The 16428-nt window shown below is 39.9% G+C and overlaps 1 protein-coding gene across 2 annotated transcripts in view; it reads right to left on the bottom strand.

Annotated features, from left to right (window-relative positions):
- The window catches only part of SCG3 (secretogranin III), a 34636-nt gene that overhangs the window by 1388 nt on the left and 16820 nt on the right, over positions 1–16428 (bottom strand). For both annotated transcript variants that reach the window (XM_040492693.1, XM_040492694.1), the window contains 2 exons: positions 14900–15031; positions 4296–4376 (listed from right to left, as the gene is read on the bottom strand). In XM_040492693.1, the coding sequence (XP_040348627.1) occupies positions 4296–4376; positions 14900–15031 (213 nt within the window). The remainder of the gene's footprint in view (positions 1–4295; positions 4377–14899; positions 15032–16428) is intronic.

The following is a 16428-nucleotide window of genomic DNA, read 5'->3' as shown; positions in this document are numbered from 1 at the left end:
AAAGAAAGAAAGAAAGAAAGAAAGAAAGAAAGAAAGAAAGAAAGAAAGAAAGAAAGAAAAAGAATGACAATAATTTTCACACTAGCTGAATTATATGCATGGAGGAAAAATGCACAGAGCTTTTTTATTTTATAAAGAGAAACTGCTTTGTGGTTCTGTCCTAATTAAACAAAAAAATCTGTGTAAACCATCAAACCACCCATCAAAAGCAAAGAGATCCTCAAGTAAGGAGGACACCTGTGGCATTTTTCTGAAAGCTTAAAACCCACATCCTTCCTTGATGCTCATTGTTTTAAAAAATGAAAACTAAACACAAAAATAAAATTTAAATAACCTGAATTCTATTAATCATAAATAACCAGAGTTAGTATTTTGTCATATATATAAGCAAAAAGAAAAAAAAGAAAAAATATATGTATGTATATTTTGCTTTTCAAATATATCTATCTCAACCCAGAATTAAGATCACGGTATAATATACAACCTTATTAACAATCTTCTCTCACTTTACACAGTAAGCATCAATATTTTCCCGAAACACCACTTAATGGCTATGTACAATGCATCCCATGGAGGGTACCAAAATTTATGGCACACATGCCTCAGGGCTGGACATGGGGGTCTTCCACATCACAGCGTACCTGGGGAGATTCCCCCCAGATTCTGAGTTGCCTGAAGCTGAGTTCCTTGAGGACAGTGCCATTCACCTTGGCTATAGCCACCGCTAGAAGAGAGCCCTGCCTTCTGTCAGTTTGTAAAGGAAAAAAAAAAAAAAGGAGAAAGGGGGTAACAGAAGCTCAGAGCACCCCATGAAAGGAAAACTATAAAGAACATCTCTATAAGTGCCAGGTGTTTCTCATATCAAATGAGCTGAGGCTCAGATAAAGCCGGTTTCCTCTCAACCAAGAGAGGCATTTGCTCCCATTAGGGCTTCGCCTTGAAGATTAAAGACATAACTGCCAGCCGGGGCACTTTACAGCCATCATCTGATATGCTGCTCGCAAAACTCCATGAGGTAAGCATTAGTATCCCCATTTCAGAGATGAAGAAACGGGACAGAGGAGGGAAGTCACTTGCTTGGGTCATGGTAGAGTCAGGTTCTGAACCCAGGTCTGTCTGTCACTGCCCTGAACCACCCTGTGGCCTTGAAGTAATGAACGTGAAGCCACTAACAGGTGTAGAATAAATGTTCAGTAAGTGCTTGGGTTTTGTTGGCTTTTATTTTCCCTGTCAGGACAAAACAGAAGCAAGCTGCACATATGATTTGTGTGCTGATTCCTCACAAGCTGATTCCAGTCTCATAGGGCACAAAGAGGCGCCTCTTAATTATCACCAGCTCAAATTAATACTGGCTTTTCTGAGTTGGCTGCAGGGTCAACGTCTTTAGTGGGACGAAAGACAGCTCAAGGGCAGATGTGAAGAGGTCTGGGTGATTCGAATGGACAAACAGGAAAGTATTTTGCTTTCTTTTGAAATGGAAAAACTGTATCGTTAAGACAGCTCTCACTGTGCGCCGTAGGAAAACTAGCTGGCTGTTAGATTACACAAGTCAGTAGTCACGTTGCTAATCTTAAAAATATGTTTTAAGGTTGTTAGGCTCAAAAGAAAAAAGGGCTGTGATTCATTTTTTTAAAAGTACAGACTTTTTTTTTTTTTTTAAGGGTGCATAAAGTTTTATCATCCTTCTCAGCATCACATCACATGGACCTCCCTTTCCTGGCTCTGGGAAGGAGAGGCAGGTTACCCAGACCCCTGCCCAGCAAAGGGCATGAGCAGAGGTTAAGGAAGGTCAGAACTAACAGAGCTACTGGACTTCCTGCTCACACAGCTGCAGCCACTGTGTGACCCTAGGAACGAGATCCACCGGCTTTAAGAGGTGACCTAGGTCAAGCAGAGCACATATGAAGGCAATGGAGGAAAAGCTGTCTGCTTCTGTCTTCAGGGGGGTATACTGCACATCACCCTCACTTCCTGAGGGCAGAAGGGAGCATCAAACTCAATACCGTCATTTTGAAATTTGCTCACAGAGCCTTGGAGATGCAAGCATCAGGGTTCCATGCTTGACTAGGTTGATCATTTCTGGAAGTTGAAGATTATATTGCAGGATGTTGCGGGTTATGACCGGGAGTGTGATTCATGTTAATCAGTGAAAGAAATAACATAAGTATTCCAAATTGTTGGACCATCAAATTAACATTGGTTTCAGAATGCATTTTGGTACTTTCTGTATTACACTCATTCTAAGATAAACATTTTTTATTGTATATTTTTAAAAAATTTTTTATGTTTGTTTTTGAGAGAGACAGAGCATGAGCAGGGAAGGGGCAGAGAGAGAGGGAGACACAGGATCTAAAGCAGCCTCCAGGCTCTGAGTTGTCAGCACAGAGCCTGAAGCAGGGCTCAAACTCGTGAACTGTGAGATCATGACATGAGCCAAAGTCAGACACTTAACCATCTGAGCCACCCAGGCGCCCCATTTTTAAAAAGTCTTTACAGTCACTGATGGCATGTTATAACTTTTCTTCCTTAGTGGTACATGAAACAATGGTTCATTCGTCAATCAGTGACAGATTTGATGTAATATGGTTCATGTGAATTTTAATGGAACTGATAGCCTAGAAATTCACATTATTTTGAGTCAGGTAAACTGTGTGAAAAGCTGATAATTATTTCCATTTCACTGAATTTAACAAGACCATAGGCTAAAGAGGAACTGAAAATACCTCTTTCTCCCATTGTGCTCTCTGTATCAGTGGTCCTCAAACTTAGCTACACAGTGGAATCATGGGGAGGGGGTTAAAAATACTGATGCCTGCAACCTTTTCTTTGAGTTTCCGCTATAGTGGTCCTGAGATGTGACCTGGGCGTCAGGACATGTAAGAGCTCTGCAGGTGATTTGAATGCACTTTCAAGTTGGAAAACACCCCTCGTCTCATTTTAAAAGCATCCTTTGGCAACTGCTCAGCCAGACACCTGGGAGTCATACTGGACTCATCTGTATCCATTGCTGTCAAGTTTCTCCCTTTATTTCCTCTGCCTTGCCTTGGTTTAAGCCCCATAATTTCTGCTCCAGATCTTTGCCTTCAGTCTCTGTCCAATCCCCTGGGGTCCTATTTCTTCGATCTATAGCCACACTGCTGCCAGAGAGATTTCTCAGTTCTTAACCTAAATAAGTCCTAATTTAGGTTCCCCTGGCTAAAACTTACCTCCTTTGCAGGACACGCAAGCACCTTCCTGATCTGGCTGCTACCCACCTCCCACCTCTGGCTGCCGATCCTTCCCACAGATACCCAGTGTTCCTGGGAAACTGGGTGGCTTCAGTTCCCAGAACACATGACTCTCTTTCGTCCTTTTATGTCTTGGGCCCAGTGTTTCCTCTGCATCCACCTCTCGTCACTCAGCTTTCCAACAAAGGCTTTCCTGCAATCCTTTCTCCCAGTGCTATGCATCCTTGTAAGGAGATGTGCCCCCCACCTTTGTAGCACTGCACCTGTCTATGATAGCGCCGAGCAGGCTTTAGTGGTGCTGGGAGCAGGCTTTAGTGGTAGCTTTAGTGGTGCTGGGAGTTCCTTGGGGGTCAGGGAGGGCAAGGGGAGGCTGCATCTTACATTTGCATATCTCTGGTACTCAGAACAGAACAGTCTTGTTCTGTGTTTTAAGTGAGTGACTGCTTTTGTAATTGCAGGGTCCATCTAATATGTGGTCAAAAAATTCCCTTTTTAGAAAATACTCCAAGGGGGCCTGGGTGTCTCAGTTGGTTGAGCGTCTGACTCTTGATCTCAGATCAGGTCATGATCTCACAGTTTGTGAGTTCGAGCCCCGTGTTGGGGTTGGAATTGCTTGGATTTCTTTGGATTTCCAAGCAGGTTCCATGTTGACAGTGTGGAACCTGCTTGGAATTCTCCCTTTTCCTCTCTCTCTTTCTCTCTCTGCCACTCATGCTGTTTCTCTCTCTCAAAATAAATAAACTTAAAAAACGTATGAAAATAAATACTCCAAGAAAAGGGCAAAATATTGATAATTATTGAAAGTGGTTGGTGGATACATGGGGATTCATGATACTATTCTCTCTACTTTTGTTTGATACATTTCATAATAAAATGTAAAAGAAAAGGCCTTTGCCCAAGAGGTGGCTTTGAAAAATAAGAGAAATGGAGATTCTATTCCTGTATCCTGGAGTGTTTTTGGACTCTGACAGGAGACTTTAGCCCAGTTTGACTGTGGGAAACTTTATTTAACAAGAACCCCTGACAAATGGGTGAGGTTGGCAGTTTGCAACCATACTAAATCCTTACCTTCTTTATTTCCTTTTTTGTCGTGTTTCTTCAGCCACTCAATATTTTTTCTGATGGCTTCCAAATAGGCTTCCGTTTTCCCTGGAAAAGGGAAAAAAAACTCATAGCAAATACTCATAAAATATCACTGCATCTCTTTTTAAAGACCACACTCTTGTTCAGAACCATAAATGCTGGACTCATCAAGCACTTGTGAGGTGGTATCCGTAACAAAATAGTGTGCATATTTGAGTGGGGGATGTTGAGGAGAAAGGGTAGAGATGAGACTCCAGGACACAGGACCAGGCAGGCTAGTAAGTGTCAAGGAGCCATTATTCACACACACATAACTGCAGTCTCATGTCTTGGCAGAGAAGAGTTTTGATTCAGTTCACTGGATAGGTGAACAGTTCTTAGACTGCATCATTTCTGGTTAGAAATGTTCTTCCAGTTCTTCCAACTGGTTAGGAGTATTCTCAGGTCAAGAATTGAATCAGAGTGGCAGAGCCTGAAAAGACTCCATCACCAAATAAGTCACGTTAAGGAAGTCCAAATCTGTGGCTTAGTGTAGGCTGCTATACAAGTCTTCTGCCCAATCTGGCAGGGAGCGTGTGACAACTCAGATGAAGAGATGACCTGGGCCTCATTTCAAGGTTTGGGTATGAACCTTAGAACTCATTCTAGTAAAACTCCCCTGGATATAAACATTCTCCCATGAGCCTCGAGTGTTGTGAGAGAAGTGCCTGCTCTGTGATGCCCTTCACGTACATTGTTGTCTGCAAGTGGGCATTACCATCCACTGAGAGATGAGGAAACTAACACCCAGAGAGGCTAAGCGACTTGTCTGAGGCCACACAGGAAATAACAGAAGCAGAATTTGGACTCTAGTCTTCCCAAACTTCTGCTACCTGCACTATCTGAAAGCAAAGTCTATCTTCAGCCACAGACACTGATGTAGCCTTGTTCTGTCTCAAGGAAACCAGCCATCTCCGAAACCAGGTGAGGTCCCTAGTGCCCAGAGTGTCTGCACCAAGGGACCAGGTAGTCTGGAGAATTCTGGGTGGCCTAAGAAAGGAAGCCTTTGAAGTCCAGGGGCTCTGCAAGAATCAATGGCTGCCAAAGCTCTGTGTGGTAACCAACCATTCTGAGCCCCCTTTGAGCCCTGTCACCTCTAGTCTATTCCCCAGACTTTTTGGTTGAGTTACCTGTGTTCTTATGATGTGCCAAGGGCTGTGCTTTGTGCTCCAAAATGCAGTATCTCTTTTACTCTTCACAGCAACCTTTTAAAGGCAGTCCCATTTCATCCCCATTTTACAGATGAAGAATCCGAGACATAGATAAAGTAATGTGCTGAAGGTCATATGGCTAGTAAGTTGTAGAGCCAGGGTTGAACCTGGGTGCATTTGACTACAGTCCATGAACAATAACACTGCCTTAGGATTTGCTGATGTTCCAATTTCCACTACTGCATTTACCTAAGTGACCTCCTGAGCATCCTTCTTCCTGCTCTTGTAAGCCTACTCTTGCCTCACCAGTGGGGCTCCATGTTATGTGGACCCCAAAGAAGCGCAGAGAAGATCTTTTGCAAAGGGTTAAGTGGACAAAAGAAGAGATCTACAATTTTCAGCCCCTATTCACTTCAGTCAACTGTATAAAAAAAAGTCTTGATTTCAGTGCTTTGTTTTTAAGAATGTTAGAGCACGTGGAAGACCAAAGTCCTAGCTGATGTTATAACATTTTAGTACAGCGAATATGGGAATATTCATTGTCTGTTGCCTGTTTGTTGAGAAGGTCAATTGCATTTGGTAACATAAAAACACTGTTCCCTGTTTCAAATTAATTCAGTTAGAAAAGGCATTTTGAACAAAGAAGTCTTAGTGTAGACTATTTCTAGAGAATGCAACTGAAGAGTTTAAATCAAAGTAGTGGGTCTCATAGGGCTTTAACAAATAGATAATTTGTCATTAGCATATTAAGTAATTAGGGCTTCTGAAACTTTTACGAATGTTTGAAAATAGTCTTGTTCTTTAAATAATGTTAAGCATTCGTGCCACAATATTCTTTACGATACATCATAATATTGGAAGCTTATTTGAGAAAAGGAAAACCTGAGCTTAGTCTCTGTGTAAATATGGTGTTAAAAATTCTGAATTAGGAGAATGAAGGTTTGGGGTTTGGGCCATAGTGTAGCAGACACTGTTGCTTCCCCACCCCATGTCTCCCTTATTCCAGATATGCTATATATTCCTTATCTCCCTATATGATATATCCTTATGTCCTTATACTCCTTATATGATATATTCCTTATATCTCAGGAACATTCTATACAGCCTCCCAGAGATCCTCAGTGGGAAGCCCCAGTTGCCCACAGCTGAAGCCCACTAGTGAAACCACTTTCTATGGGCTTCTCTCCTTTCCCTGTCTCCTGTATCGATGCCCCCAGTGGTCATCTCCCGATTAAATTAGACCGCAACTCCTTCTCTCAGGGTCTGCTTCAGAAGGAACCCAGCCTAAGGCAGTTTGAAAAAGGGGACTCGGCATCATCTTGTTAGGTTGCCTTTTGCTCAGGAACTAATTTTCTATAAAAATATTAATTTTTAAAAAGTATGAAATGCACAAGAAGCAATTTTATCCACTATATTGATATTACCAACCCATAACAGAGAATGAGTTTACTGCAGCTTGAAGAAAACTATACTGCAATTCACTTAAAAACTAAACTGCTATCTTGTAGATCATAACATATGATTATGACAGTTTCTGTAATTTAAAATAGAACCCCCCCATCACCCTCATCCCCTTTTCTGCTTTATTTTTATCCATAGCACTTATCATTTTCTACTGAATCATATAACCTACGTAAATTTATTTTTTGTCTTCCCCCTTAGAAATATTTCTTGTTTGCTGATATGCTCCCATGCCTAGAATAAAGCTGGACACAGAATAGTCTATCAATAAATATTTGTTGAATAAAGTAAATGGGTAAATGGGCAAAGTCTTCTTATATAGAAACCAAATCATAATAAGAAGAAAATATATTAAAAAATTTTAAAGTATTTATTTATTTATTTTGAGAGAGAGAGACAGAGACAGAGACAGCACCAGTGGGGTAGGGGCAGAGAAAGAAGGGGAGAGAGAATCCCAAGCAGGCTCTGCGCTGCCAGCACAGGGCCTGACTCGAACTCATGAAACTGCAAGAACATGACCTGAGCCAAAACCAAGAGTTGGATGCTTAACCAACTGAGCCACCCAGGTGCCCCGAAGATACAATTTTTTAAAGTATAAATGGCATAGATTTCTTTTTCCTTAACAAAAATGAATTGTTTATTTGAATTCTGAATTTAAGGGATAGTTATAGCAGAAACAGTTTAAAATATCTACAAATGTGCTAGACATACTCTATCTGTATGTTACTTAATCTTCACAGAGCTCTATGAAAGAAGCGTTATTAGTTCCAATTTTACTCATGAAGGAACTAAGGCTCAGGGAAATTAAGTGACATGCCCAGGGGGACACAGCTGAGTAACGGTCAGAGCCTGGTCTTGAACCAGAATGAATCTGGAGCCTCTACTGAGTGTAGCTGGGTGAGATTCACCTTTTAGACTAGAATGATTTAGTGCCTGGGCACTAAACTGGGCAGAAAGGCAGTGGTTCTCAAACTTGGCTGCACAGGAGAATCATTTAGGGAATCATTAAAAAATCCTGATGCCGGTCATGATCTCACAGTTCCTGGGATCAAGCCCTGCATTCGGTTCTGCACTGACAGCACAAATCCTGCTTGGGATTCTCTCTCTCTCTCCCTCTCTCTGCCCCTTCCCTGCTTATGCTCGCTCGCACGCTCTCTCTCTCTCTCTCTCTCAAAATTAATAAATAAACTTTTAAAAACATTAAAAAAATCCTGATGCCAAGGCTACTCCTCATATGAATCAAATTAGAATATCCTGAGGTAGGGACCGAGCATCATTTTAAAAAAATGGTCCTGAGGTGATTCCAATGTGGGGCAAAGTTTGGGAGCCACTGCCATCAGTACTGAGATCTCCACAAGTTTACTGGAGCATTGGTAACAAGGTGAATAAAATCAGGTGTTCCTCTGCTCTTGGAGAGAAGCAGCTGGTTCCTATTTACATTTCCTCCTGTCAGGAGCTGTAAAGCAAACCTTTTATTTACACAGTGTGCAGTAAAAGCCCATGAGAGTCCACTTTGGAAAGCTGGGCTATTTTTTTCAAATATATTTCAGTTTCCTTTGGAAAAAAATAGCTCATGGCTGAGGTAATATGGCACAAGCTTTAAAACATATGCTGAAGCAGATGGGAAGAGGGCCAGAATCAAGAGGCAGCCCTCCTTTTCTGGCTGTTCTGGTTTTCAGCACTGCAAAGAAATACCCTTTTTTATACACGAATTTGTCCTTACTGTGATATGTTGACCTGATCTGCCCACCCCCAAAGCCCCATTAGAAAACAACAACAACAAAACATTGTAGAAATCAATAGAATTAACCTATTGAATTCTGGACATACTAAAGACAGTAGATCTTCTAAAGAGTGCTTATAAAAATTAAGTTTGATATGCTTAAAGTTCTGTAAAGATTACATGATTACAGTTTTGAACGGTATAAAACAAAGTAAGTGATAATGGGATCATGGATGCCAACATGGGCCTCAGAGCCATTCAGTGTAAGAATTTCTGTACATTGATGACATTTTACATGCCCCAAAGAAAATACTCAGACTGAGTACTGGATAGGAGTCAAGGGACAAGGGTTCAAGGCCTGGCTCTGACACTCTTTGGCTATGGATCATGGGTGAATCACTTCATCTTCTGAGCCTTGGTTTATTTATTTATAATTTAGGGGTAAATTCTAAAAAGAAGGTTCGTGGTTTCTATATATGGGAAGAAACACTCCTTTGCTATCCTCAAAAAACCTGTGTTGATGGTAGGTCTCCTGTGCCTGGACTTAGCTCCTGGCATCCTTCCTGACTCACAGGGGAGAAGACTGTACTTACTATTTTTGGACATTGTTAGCAGAATGGCTTGGGGCTTGAATAAAAGGCACAAATTGTTTCCTCTTATGTTGCTTTAAAAATAACAGCATCCACATGAGTTAGCCATTTATTAATTAAATAGGCTACCTTTTCTTTTCTGGTTTCTGTAAGGAAGATATGGGAATAATAGAATATTTAGGTGAAAGCTATCATAGAGATCACTTTTTTCACCTATTTCCATAATCTGGCCATAAACTTGACAAATGATAGCAATGGAATGACTTTTTGAGTATGTTAATACTTATCTTATCCTTTGGATGGTTTTTTAAAAAAGATTTTCAGTGACTCATAGAGCAGAAGTGAATGAGTAAACATCGAATTGGCAAATAGATCCATACTTAGATCATGGAATAAAGTTTTAAAGTACTTTTCTTTAGTCTCCAGAGAGCAATTTACTTGAAAAATTAGGTAATTTTATAAATATGGTTGAAATTAAAATAAATATGATTTCATTGGCATACCCCTAAATTTAGGAATAATTATGGAATCATTCAAATGACTGTACCAATTAGAAATCAGTATTTTAAAAGATTATTCTTTTTTTGTTTATTTATTTATTTTGAGAGAAAGAGAGAAAGAGGGAATGAGCGTGAGTGTGGGGGAGAGGGAGAGAGAGAGAGAGAGAGAGAGAATCCCAAGCATGGAGCCCAACTTGGGGCTCAATCTCACAAACTGTAAGATCATGACCCAAGCTGAAATCAAGATTCAGCCACTTAACTGAGCCACCCAGGCACCACAAAAGATTATTCTTTTTTTTAATGTCTATTTATTTTTAAGAAAGAGAGAGAGTGCGTGTGCAAGCCGGGGAAGGGTAGGGAGAGGGAGACACAGGATCTGAAGTAGGCTCTGCACTGAGAGCAGAAAGCCTGATGTGAGGCTCAATATTATGAACTGTGAGATCATGACCTGAGCTGAAGTTGGGCACTCAACTTACTGAGACACCCAGGAGCTCCCCTAAAAGATTATTCTTAATGTGAATCCCTGTAGAATACAGGACTTTCAATAGTCTAACTCAATTATATTCAAAGGTGGATATGCCACTTTTCATTATTGGTAATTAAATTGGACTTTTTTTTACATTAAACCTAAAACAAGAGGCATGGAAACATGCAGTGTAAACTGAAGCCTGAGATAAACTGAGGGTATTACTATTCCCATGTCCACTATTATTCCTATTCCTCACAGGGTCCAGCATATGCTTGGCATGATTAAGAAATATTTGCTGTGGTTCGATGGGGCCATCGCCCCACATTGCAAGACTAAAACAGATTCTTTACAGACTTTTCTGACAATGTGTTCTGCTTATAATTATTGTTTGAAGTGGTTTTATCTGGATCATTACCTCATCCCTTGCTCTGCCCTGTAATGTCTTCCACCTTTCTCTCTGTTCTGCATGCTCCTGACTCATCGATAAGGGAGATACATGTGCATGTATGTAGCTTGTGTTAGGCTTGCCTACATATGGGTTAAGAACATTCTAGAATCATTTCAAAGCTTGCTTGAGTCCTCAGAGGTCAGCATTTGTTCTTATATTATTTCAATAGGTCTACTTCCTGAGCATGGTGCCAGGCATGCCATCAGAATACATGTGTATTTATAGCTGAATAAATGTCTCAGAAAACCCAGTAAGTCCTGCTTTTACCCACATGGAGGCCTTTATTTTTCTGCCCAGGGGCAATAGGTGTTGTCTCAGTGGTTCTATAACAGAAACAAAATATCCTTGAGAAAAGTGCCAGCAAAGCAATTGTCAATACAAAGGTATGAGTCATAACATGCCCTTTGGGGATTCAATTTGTTTTCAAGAAATGTTGGCCCTTGGTTTAAGCTAAGGTTGGTGTTTTCTAAATTGTACTGAAATCAGTTTTCCTTATCTCAGAGTAACAGGGGTCAGGGGTAGTATGAATAAATTCAATCTCCAAATAATGGAGAGGGGACTAATTTTAGCCCCAATCCCTACCCTCTTCCTAATGTTTCAGGAGGGCCATGACAAACAGTGACACTAAATGGATGGAGTTTTACTCTTTTCACTCCCCCTTAGTATCTGATGGAATTCCTAATGAGAAAAGAAATCTAACCTCATCATTAGCCTTTAAACACTCACATCCTAAATAGGAATAGGAGACTACCAAGAATCGACTCCTTCAGATTTCTTTTTTTACACAATGTTTTCCTAAAACAAGCAAAGATACCTGTCAGCATCCATTCCCAGGGATATTTGCATAGTGATAGAAGGTGTTGTCTTAAGCACTGAGCATGCCACCTCTGCCAGTCAAAGGACTTAGATGATGGCTTACTGTCTTCAGGAAATATAGTCATTACACATGGGTTACTCCTGGAGGAGATGACCTAGGCATGCTGGTTTTCTGTGGGGCTGAACTGCAGCGCTCTGTGCAGCCCAGTTCCTGGCTTTCTTTCTTAGGCTACAGGACCACTCTTTCTTGGTTAGCTACCTATCAAAAGTTTACCACTCACCTTCCACCTCACATCCATTAGCAGTGATGAGGATTTAGAGAAATTGGAACCCTTGCACACTCTTTGTGGGGGGGGGGGGAATGTAAAAATGTACAGCTGCTATGGAAAACAGTATGGTGTGTCCTCAAAAAATTAAAAGTAGAATTAACATATGGTATATGGTATAGCAATTCCACTTCAGGGAATATTCCCCCAAAACTGAGTGCAGGGTCTTGAGGATATATTTGTATAGCCATACTGATGGCAGCCAAAAGGTGGAAGCAACCTAAGCATCCATAGACAAATGGGTAGATAAACAAAATGGGGTATGTATATACATACAATGGAATATTATGCAGCTCTAAAAAGGAAGGAAATTCTAACATATGCTACAACAGAGATGATCATTAAGGACATTATGTTAAGTGAAATAAGCTAGTCACACAAGCACACATACTATATAATTCCACTCATATGAAGTACCTACAATTGTCAGATTCACAGAGACAGAATGTAGAATGGTGGTTGCCAGGGGCTGAAGAGGGAGGGGAATCAGAAGTTTTATTTGACGTGTATAGAATTTCAGTTTTGCAGATGAGAAGAGTTCTGGAAATGGATGGTAGTGATAGTAACACAATAATATGAATGTACTTAATGCCACTAAATTATACACTTAAAAATGGTTAGTATGACCACTTTTGTTATGTGTATTTTGCTATAATTTTTTTTTTCAACGTTTATTTATTTTTGGGACAGAGAGAGACAGAGCATGAACAGGGGAGGGGCAGAGAGAGGGAGACATAGAATCGGAAACAGGCTCCAGGCTCTGAGCCATCAGCCCAGAGCCTGACGCGGGGCTCGAACTCACGGACCGCGAGATCGTGACCTGGCTGAAGTCGGACGCTTAACCGACTGCGCCACCCAGGCGCCCCTGCTATAATTTTTTTAAAAGACATTTAAAAAGGTTTACCATTCATCCAAAGTAGACCTAGGGAAGTATCAAGGCAGTGTGACTGGTCTAAAAGTCAGTTAACATGGCATGCATATTACCAATTCCCCCTTCTTATGCCCATGACAAACATTATTAATTAATTATTCCCAAGTTCTTTCCTCCTGAGCCCAGAGGAAACATCATAACCTTTCTCAACACAGGCTACTACACCCAACAATTAGAATTGAGACATCAGCTATGTTGATGTAGGAGAGAATTGTGACGGTCTATGAAATCTGCACTAGAGAAAAAAAATACAATAATATAAAGCTTTGTTAGATAGGAAAAATCAACATGAACTTGATATATTAAGAAAAAATATATTTTTCCTCTGTCTCAAAAAAGTCCCAGTAACTGGAACAGAAGCAGTTCTCTGGGCCCACATTACTACTCATTTGAACCTATATAACTCAGGTTCAGATCTCTATATTTTCTACAAAAAGTAACTAAAAATCTTTGAAGAGGAATTTGTTTTAATCTTGGGATGAGAAAATTCAGTGGGTCTAGAATACCCTGTTGTTGCCAGAGAGCAAAGATACTTTAAAAATACTGGGCATAGTGCTAAAAGGATAAAGGAGGGACAGAGGAACTCCTACAGCCCAAGCAATACCAATTGGAGCATAAAATCACTACCACCACCATCATCATCATCACTGTCATCATCATCTTACATAAATGGAAAAGATTGACATTAAGTGTCAACAAAGGTAGTTGTGATACAAAGGGGAAGTTGTTGGTAATTTTTTGCTGTTAGTAAGTTACAAGGTATTAAATACATAGCTAGTATTTTTTTTAACTTAATATACAGATACTGTTAAACAGGATCTATTATCAAACATGAATGTGAACTTGTTTCTATCTATATGAGCAGCAAAGACTAGGAACCTGTAAATAGGCCAAGCAGTCCCTTCAAAATTAAGAGCTATACCATGAACATGACCAGCTTTTGTGGTCTCATAGCATCCAGAAAGGAATGAGCAAAGTCCATCAGTTCATTGCCACTAATGATTATACATAATAAATAATGAAAGGAGAGCCCAATGGTGTATCTTCAGATGATAAATTAGCTGAATGTCACGCCTCCCCTGCCCTCGAGAGACAGCGCAGACCCACTCCCTCATTTCCTAGGGAATAAAACCTCTAGATGACCCTGCTAATGAGACACTGATAGGACAGACATATGTAACATTCCAATTATATCAAAGAGGTCAATATATCATAATGACATAAAAATAGGTTTAAGTCATCTGTTCACAACTTTGGGTATAGACAGTTTCAGAAGATAGATATATTTTCCATGGTATAACTAGCACACTTCATAGTAAAAGGGGCTTGAACTACTGGCCTATACAACCAGATCCTCATCCTGATCTGAAATCAAAGGGTTAACAACTTAGACCTTGCATCCTCATAAGGTCTTTTTCTTTTTCTTTCTTTCTCCGTCCTCTGTGCCCCTTCCCCTGCCCAGAATCTTTTTCTTTAAGGGTGTAGTAAATTCTCTAAAATCCTGGGAAGAAGTAAATTTTGTATCACATACACTTACTAAGGCAGAAAAAAATTGGACCTCAAGAATGTGTAAGAATAACAATAAAAACATAAGTTTTGTAATTATTGGGCTCATTTAATGTGTGCTTTTTGCTTTTAAAGACATTTAGGTTATTTAATGAAATTTGATATATTGGATTTATGATTTTTAATCAGGTCCTTAAGAGTGTCACATTTCTATCATTGTAAATGATTAAGGAAATATGCTCTGTTAAATGTGTAAATTTTGATTACTTTCTTAAATAAGTAACATTTAGAGGAATGTTAATTATGTTTAAAGAAATATTGCTTAATAAGTTAATAAATCAGATTAGACACTAAACAATGCACAGTGGTCATAAGCATTCCTCTCCAAGCACAAAAGTCCATTGGACAGTTAAGCCCATCAGAAGATAAAACCAATTTGCCATTCTCAGAGACTCAAGGCCATTAAAAAAGATTGCTATTCAGATAAAGATACCATGTGCTGAATCTCTTCTCTACAGATGGTGCTGATTTCACAGATTTGGTGGGGTGTGCATTTTTGATCAACCTGTGCGGTGAAATTTTTTGCTTCCCCCACTTTCATTGCCAACTTAGAGCTGTTAATTCCGTACCTTTTGGCTCATCCGTCTTTCCTCTGGGGTTATCAGCTTTTGTGGAATCTTTCAAGGCTCCATATTCCTTTTCCATCTTAGCTGCTTCTTCCTTAGTACTATCTGTTTCTTCATGACTCTTTTCTGATGGTGCTGTAATCAGATTGAGCACTGTTGTTAGAACCCTATTTCCTATCCATTAACCAATTTGTAATGTAGAAATAAATTTGTTGAAAGGGTACAGCGTAAGGTCGGATCATTTTTCAAGCTGAAAGCGATCTTAGTGATTGTCTAATCTAGTGATTGTCCAACTTCCTTCCCCCATTTCACAGACGAGGAAACTGAGGCCCAGAATGGGAGAGATATGCACCGAGTTAGCAAAAGAGCTGGGCCAAAGCGCCGACTTTCCAGATTTTGGTTTAGTGTTCTTTCCCTTCTGCTACTGTGTCATTAGAACATAGATTATTTTCCTTACTATAATCAAGGTAGGCAATGACATGGCATATGTCAGTTCCCAAAGTAAGTTTGAGTCTTCATTTCGAAGTAAAATAACTTGGTTGTTGTTCAACCTCTCCATGATGTTGTATTTTTGAACAACATTCTATGACTGAGAGTAGCACCTAAGAATTTGGGGCTATCGCAGGACTTCTTTCCTTCTGCCTCTTTCTTCACATTCCCTTATCCCTGGTCACCCTAATGCAAAGAGGAGAGTTGGACCCTTGCTGTCAAGATGGGATAATCTTTGCTCACTTGACACTTAAAAATAACTAATTTCCATATCAATTATACTTCAAAAAAAAAAGTGAGGGGACAAGAGTTGAAAAAAAACTATATTTCCTTCTGGCTATCTTCTATTGAATTTTAAAAAGTCATAAACCTTAAAGTAGCTAACCACTTGAAAACAATTGCAATGTATCCCTGTTGTAAATAAAATAGGAAACATCAAGCAGTCTAACAAAAAGCTTTGTTTTTTTTTTCAGTAAAAACATTATTACTATAGAAAAAAAAAGAAAAAAGAAATGAGTCAGTTACTCTCATTATGAAAACCTCCACTAGTGCTACGATCTCTCTGTATTAAAAAAATTTTTTTAATATTTTATTTATTTTTGAGCATCAGAGTGTGAGTGGGGGAGAGACCAAGAGAGAGAGGGGAACAGAAGATCTGAAACAGGCTCTGTGCTGACAGCAGCAAGCCTGATGTGGGGCTCAAACTCACAAACTGTGAGATCATGACCTGAGCTGATGTCAGACGCTCAACCGACTGAGCCACGCAGGCGCCCCTCTCTATATTTTTTGATGCGTAATTTTTCTCCATAGTTGCAGTATAATTTTGTCACTTTCTTTTGTCATTAACATCATCACAGAAGGATGTTTCCAGGTTATTGAAAACTACTTGAAAACATCATTTTAAAAGGCTATATAGTATTCCATCAAATATATGTACACAACTGCTGGAAAGGGACACAAAATCGTGCTTAAGAACTTGTGATCCTTCCTCTTTTTGTTCCTCCCTCCCCCCCCCCTCAAAGCAGGCTCCTTTGCACAGCTTG

This window comes from Herpailurus yagouaroundi, unplaced genomic scaffold (assembly GCF_014898765.1).
Source record: "Herpailurus yagouaroundi ecotype Mexico unplaced genomic scaffold, PumYag 184, whole genome shotgun sequence".
Taxonomy (NCBI): domain Eukaryota; kingdom Metazoa; phylum Chordata; class Mammalia; order Carnivora; family Felidae; genus Herpailurus; species Herpailurus yagouaroundi.
This window is presented reverse-complemented; position numbering and strand designations above follow the sequence as displayed.